General features: G+C 34.9%; 2 protein-coding genes across 2 annotated transcripts; one reads left to right on the forward strand and one right to left on the reverse strand.

Annotated features, from left to right (window-relative positions):
- Positions 1–1123: 1123 nt before the first annotated feature.
- Positions 1124–1748, reverse strand: LOTGIDRAFT_163148 (hypothetical protein; the record flags this gene model as incomplete). The annotated part of the gene is made up of 2 exons (XM_009059211.1): positions 1124–1374; positions 1685–1748. The coding sequence occupies 2 exons, from the start codon at positions 1746–1748 to the stop codon at positions 1124–1126; spliced, it is 315 nt and encodes a 104-aa protein (XP_009057459.1).
- Positions 1749–1922: 174 nt separating this feature from the next.
- On the forward strand, positions 1923–6685 carry LOTGIDRAFT_163149 (hypothetical protein; the record flags this gene model as incomplete). The annotated part of the gene is made up of 4 exons (XM_009059212.1): positions 1923–2021; positions 3953–4061; positions 5248–5321; positions 6662–6685. 4 exons carry the CDS (start codon positions 1923–1925, stop codon positions 6683–6685), a joined length of 306 nt encoding a protein of 101 aa, XP_009057460.1.
- Positions 6686–6908: the final 223 nt, after the last annotated feature.

The raw sequence follows: 6908 nt of genomic DNA on the forward strand, positions 1-6908 counted from the left end.
GCTGAAATCCATCGCAGAAAACTGAAATAATATGAAAACATTTCATTTCTGTAATATAATACGGAAAATAGTTGCGAATATAATAAAACATTTCAAGAAGTTGCAATCTATATACAGAAATTGACGACGCGCTGAACAGATGTTCTTTGTCGGAAAAATTATGTATAGATACGTGCACATAGATTTTAGTGCGTGGACAAAAATAGTATTTATTGTCCAAAGAACTCTCGACCAGCATTTATTTCAACTGTTAGTAGCATAATATGAATTCGGTAACATATATGTCGGCTGTGTTTGTACATATCCAGGTTTTAAAGGCAATTTATGAACATTTTTAATAGTACGCAAAATTTTCAACAGATTACGTTAACAAATGGAAGTGTATATTGTTTATGTGTTAGAAAAAATAACAACTAACGACGTCCAAATGTAGAAGACTCGTGTGTTCAACTTATCAACAGGCTATGGTAACGTATCTGAGACAGAACGTAAAGTATCCGTTATATTTTTTTAGCTGTTATTTCTTAATTATACATGAATCCAGGAATATTTTATTACATGATAAGTTTAAAATTGTTCATCTATAACTTATGTTTATTTGGATAACTGACGTTAAGTGTGTTGTTGTAAATATTCAGGTAACGTAGGCCCTATCTGTTCAAATGCGTAACGTATCTCTCTCAATGCATTTATTTTAAGTATTTAATTTCAAATCATAGAATATTTTAGTAAAAACAGGTATTGCAGGTAAAACAAGAGCTGAAGTACAGAAACAGTATAGAGGGAGAGAAAAAACTTGAATGATCCAAACTTTTTAGATAAAGAGAAGCTTCGCCAAGTATCATACCGGGTTCCGGCATCTGAAAAAGATAACAAGAGATTACAAATCGACAGAGATAGAAATAAAGTAAATAAAGCAGAAATACAAGAAGTCTACAGAAACACCAAAAGATCTGCCAACTCAATCAGACACTATATCAGGTTCATCTGAAGTACCAACGAAACTAATTGTTCAGCTTCCCTACTTCAAGAAAAAAACGCTGTCAAAGAAAAGATCAAAAGCAAAAGGCACGCAATACCATATCTCAACTGGAGAATAAATTGAAACAAGCTGAGCGTTCAACTAAGAGATGGCAAAACGTTTTGAAAGATTGAAACCGACAAACCCCATTCCCACACAAACATCAACAGCAGGTACACATAACACAAACGACGCTGGTACACCATCTACACCCAATCCTAAAAAAAATTCCATACCATTATCAATCACACCACGCACACGGACTGAAAAAGACTTAAGAACTAATGGAATAAGTCCAAGGTCACTTCCGCAATCAGTTGTTATAAAGTTGGTAATAAACGAATGCCTTTTATCTGAAATAAAAATAGCCAGAAAAGCAAATAAATCTCAAAAACACAATAAAATCATAAATACAATTATTTCTGGCAAAATTGTAAAGAAGTATAGGTGTGTAAATAATCTTAAAACTGCTTTGCGTTTTCTGATTCCAAAAAAATCCGAGATTTCAAACACAAACGACAACCGATATTGCAACGTCAGGTTTCTGAGATCGTTGTAGCTTTCTATAACAGAGATGATGTGAGCAGGATGCTTCCTGGCAAAAAAGATTCTGTGACTGTCAGTCCGAAGTCCAAAGCACAGTCACGTATTCTAAATGATTACCTGAGTAACCTTTACCACAAATTTTGTACAGAAGAATTGTCAACAAAGTTTTCATTTTCCACATTTTGTTAGCTGCGCCCCCAAAACATCAAACTTACCCCTCTCCTTTCAAGAAACGCGTGCCTGTGCAATATCCACCAAAATATGGCATTAAAACTGAAATGTCTGCGCCACTATATACGGACTCGATGTATCGCCAAACCCAGAAGTTGTGAAGAAGACCATTACCCTAGAAGATATGTCTGAAAAAGTTTATGCAATAATTGAAACGGAAATATCATTGGAAGAATGGCAGAGAACAGAAATAGATGGTAAAAAGAAAATGAGAATTATTAATGTAACAAAACCAATGGAGGAATTTGCTATACTTATCTGACGGATCAATATCAGTTGTTTCTGGAACACTTGGAACGGGTCAGCGAGCAGTATAAAGCCTTGTCTGAATTAAAGGAACCACTCACTATAAACCACTTAATAGTACAGATGGATTTTGCAGAAAATTTTTCCTGTTCATCATTAGACGAAATACAGTCTGCATATTGGAATTCCACATCGGTTACGTTGCATCCCTGTCGTGGTCTATATACGAGGTAATTCATTAGTGGACAGACTCTCCATCTTCGCTACAGAAACAGGCATTTTATCAATGTAGTTAGACAGCATCAGGAATTGTTTCGGGTCGACGCCCTATGGAATTATTTTGAGGCCGGTCATGGAAAAGCAGCCAATGAAAAACATCGGAAACAATAAGTTTGAATGCTATAGTTTAACACTTGGATCTTAGATTTCATGCTGATACCTCTTTGCAATGAGATCAGTCGGATATTCTGGACCCGTGTTTGTGGTAGGCCTACATTGAGGTGATTTTATAATCGATTCTCTGCAATACTGGTATTCAATGGGGGTTCTTTAGAATTGTTTTTTAGAATTTGTTGTAGTACTGGCGGTGGTATGTTTTAGAAAGGAAAATGTTACTTATTACTTGGGAGCACAGATTCGGTAATGTCTGATACCACCCCTGTTCTTGAGTTGATTATAGCATTTGTTACAGACCTCGTTCACGTTATTCTCCATGCCTATCTTGTAGAATCGATTTTTAACACTATCTTGGAATGGCAGGATGTCATAACCTACTTGTTAATGATCTGCTTCTGTTTTATTTAACACGGAAAGTCTGGTTAAATTTTACACTTGTTTAACTTTACTTTAGTCGGGAAAGACTTGACAGCTATGGCGTCTTCAAGCCATGGAAGTTTTTGTGCAGCTTTTGACTGCAACAACAGCAAAGGCAGTAACCGGGAACTAACTTTTTTTTAGGTTCCCGAAGAATAAGGAATAAGGTATTTTTTTTTCATTCATATTTGACGCCTATACCTTGAAATTGATTCTCATTGAAGGACATGGTTAACACTGTCACTGACACTTCTGACAAGTTGTGTTTACAAAACAAAAATGACACCACTAGGCTACATAAAAACAATAAACGAAATCTGGGTAGATAGATTAATTCACGAACTGTAACTAGATCTAATTCTCACTATTCATTTACCTTTGTAATATGTCAACAATTAAACCAGTTTGTTGCTTCAACATGAACACCATTTGTTAAATCATTATGTCATTATTATTTTGACAAATTTGCGGCCATTTAGAATATTTTGTCAATTTTGACTTTTTCCAGGACCACGTGCCTTTTAAACTTTTTTTTGTTTGGGACCATTTTGATCATAATTCAAAACATTCATAGTCAAAACATTTTAATTCTGACAGATTTGAAATAATTATGCTTTCAAATGGAGTGTGTAGTAATGAATTTTGAAACATGATCCAACACTGTTTTTTAAAGTGGTCTGAATGTGTATTGGTCCGACTTTGTTTCGTTTCATTTTTAAAATAATTTTGATTCCATAATATTGACGTCAACAAAAATTCCGTCAAATTGAATAGTTTCGTTTTGTAGTATGAAAATCTACGATCTTTAAATTTAACAATGCTCATTTTAGCGCCTTTTTTTCATTCCAGTATGCCAGTTGGCAGCGGTAGGCGGTTGGCTTTTAAAACCCACCCATTCAATTATGTATTCATTTATGCATATCTTGTATACTGCGTATAAAGGAATTTCAAATCAATCTTTTCATTGAAAATAAAAGCATTATTATTATTAGTCATTAATTACTAATTATACATTGTGATCCTAGCTCGTTATATGGGGTTCATGACTATGGATATCGATGTATCATTATTTCTTACTTTTGTTATTGTTTTCAGAAAATTGTTGATTTACAACAAAAACTACAGACAAAGGCAGCTGAAAGTGAACCTGACCAGAGTACTGTACACACTGAGGAAGACACTGTTAAGGCAGCTAAACGTCTTGGTATGTCGTGTCAATACGTTAAAAACTGCGTATTGTTGTACAAAAGTTTATTCACAAACATCTTCTAATGAGTTTTAACAAACATTATAAACTGAAAAAACACACTGATAACCGCTACCAGCGTTTTTTTTTAACAATTTGAGGCTTCGGTAAGAATTTGAGCACATGTCCATTGGGGTTCACCGGGAGTCTAGCCAGGAGTTTAGTTGCGCCTAAAATATGCATTACGAAATATAGGTAGTCAAAAATTAAGATATAGACTTCTGTATTCTGGTAGTTACATGTCGGACCAGTGTGCTGAATGTTTTAGAGGACAGCTTCGCAATTTTAAAACAATATTAATCTTTGGTGCATCAAATTGAAACAGCTGTTGGCATTTTATTTCAGTAATAACGCAGCACCAACCAGCAGCCTAAAGGACACCCTTTGCAGTTGATTAAGCGTCTCACTGAAATAGGAATGCGACCAACAGCAGTAGTATGTGACCGGGGTACCTGTAACAGAGCTCTATATAGGCTGTTAGATGTTGACGTGGACAGGCCATACTTTCAGGTATGGAGTCAAGTCATACCAACAAAAAATAAGATGGATTTTTAATTTTTGATTATATACGCTGAGGCGATAACCTCGAGAGTTCCCATGTTTCTTTAAGTTGAGATTCAATAAACTAAAATACACTCATCCAACGATAGGATTTAAATGTGATGATAAAGGGAGGTGGGAATTGTTTAGCTAAGCCAATCAGTAATAGTGTCCACAGTTCACCGTTGAAATTTGAGCCTTCAAATCCATGTGTGTCCAGAATTATCCCCGTTTGAATGTTAACGACTCGTCAATTTAAGATACTCTGTGATATATAGAAAAAGACATATAATTATAGAAATAGTGAGTAAAATTCCTGGTATTTTTCAAGCAATTATGTGGTTTTCTTGTAGTTCTGAAGACTATTAACAAATATTAAAGATTAAAAACAACCTCCCAAAATGCTGCAACTGTCCCTTTAAAAGTATAACATGGTGAGGTCAGATTGCATTTGTGAATATTTTGATTTCAGGTGGAATTTTGAATGAATGAGATGTAGATGAAGTCTCTGCCCTGTACAGCCTTGAACAAAATTCAACCAATTTTTCAATTTTTAGATACAAGTTTACCATAACTTTTAAATAAATAAATAATTTACTTTCAGGTAATGGAGCTATAACCCTAGATAGCAAAGAGAGGATTGACCATTTTCGCAAGATTGTTAGTGGCTGGAAGATGGTAGGGAAATCGTACCATGCATAATAGGGCTACTACAAAATCTAAGTGCGATAGCACTGTTGGTTGAGTCAATTGTCATTCCCCGGTGAAGTATATTTTGTCAGGTCGTACCAGTTAGGATTGTCTGGATTTCGCAAGTGCGCAACAAGGGAGGACATAGATTTAATCCATCATCTGAGGAATTCTCGTATGCATATAGATCCTTGTGCACAAACCTTTTATTAAAGCCAGTAGAGTCTGCCGATGCTGACAAGCTTTTGATTACCTTAGCTGCACTTGATCAAAATCGAAAGAGAAAAAGGAATGAGAATGAGGAAAATGAGAAGACTGCTCCAAAGAAGCAGAAAGGGAACATTTCTGAAGTAGTGTTGATTGATGACTTTGTTGTCCCAACAATTGTGTCCAATATTATCTCTTACATAGGAGGGTACCTACTAAAAAAACTACCATGCTGTTACATCTGCATTTGGATCTGAATGTGTGCCTTGTGATTCTTTGAGACAGAATTGATAAGTTATTTGTGGAAAGGATTCCCAAGCTAATTTGAATTTCATGTCTTTTAAAGTCATTGATGAGCCATGTTGAATCCACTATTCCATTCTTGAAAATGGTAGAGCATGTCTTATGCAACCGTACTCAGTTCCTTGATACGACAGTAATTTTACTACTTTTGGGAAATTAGATATCAAGGTTTTCTTTAAGGAAACTGACACTCACCAACTTTTGTTTAAATCCTCTTTTCACCCTAAACATACATTTTCGAGAGTTATTAAGTCCCAGATATTGCAGTTTTACCAAATTTGCACACGAGAAGAGGGCTTCGAGGCATGCTCTATTGGTTTTAAAGAATTGCAGAAACGTAGAAAATCTAAACGATACCTTCGAAAGATTAAGAATTTAACGATTTGTGAAATGAAAGCCAAGTTAGATATCTCTACCACCATCGACTTTTTTTGCAAATACCACACCCTGTTTCAAAACTTCTTGTTTTACCTGCCCAGACATCAACTCGTTTGTCACCAACACCTCAAATAATGCCAAATTTCCAATAACAGAAAACCTTTCGTGTGACAGCAGCAATATTATATACCTTATAATTATCATGTACTGTCTGTCTTAAACAATATATTGTTGAAACAAAAAACAAATTAAGAACACGATTCAATGGCCATAGATTCGATATAAGTCATAATCTTGACAAATCTGTTGCTAAACATTTTAAACAGTCAGATTACACTATAAATAATGTCGCAAGAAGAATCTTAATGATATTTTAGTCCACGGTAGACTCAGTAGAACTTTAATGTCAATATATGTAATATATATATATTTTTTTACAGACTATTGGTTCATCTCCATTTTAATTTAATACACTCGCTTTATAGTTCATAGAATGTTGGTTACAGAAACAGAAAACGGCGAACTTCATTCACATTAATATACAGTCAAGTAACCTAATTTCGTGGAAACCTATTATTCGTGGATTTCCGGAAAGGATTAATAATTTACATGGGCGACCCTCAGCATTAGTATGTTTTGATTTTCTCTACAATATCGGCTAGTAGAATGAATCCAGTAGTCTCAAGC

This window comes from Lottia gigantea, assembly GCF_000327385.1.
Source record: "Lottia gigantea unplaced genomic scaffold LOTGIsca_38, whole genome shotgun sequence".
NCBI classification, from domain to species: domain Eukaryota; kingdom Metazoa; phylum Mollusca; class Gastropoda; family Lottiidae; genus Lottia; species Lottia gigantea.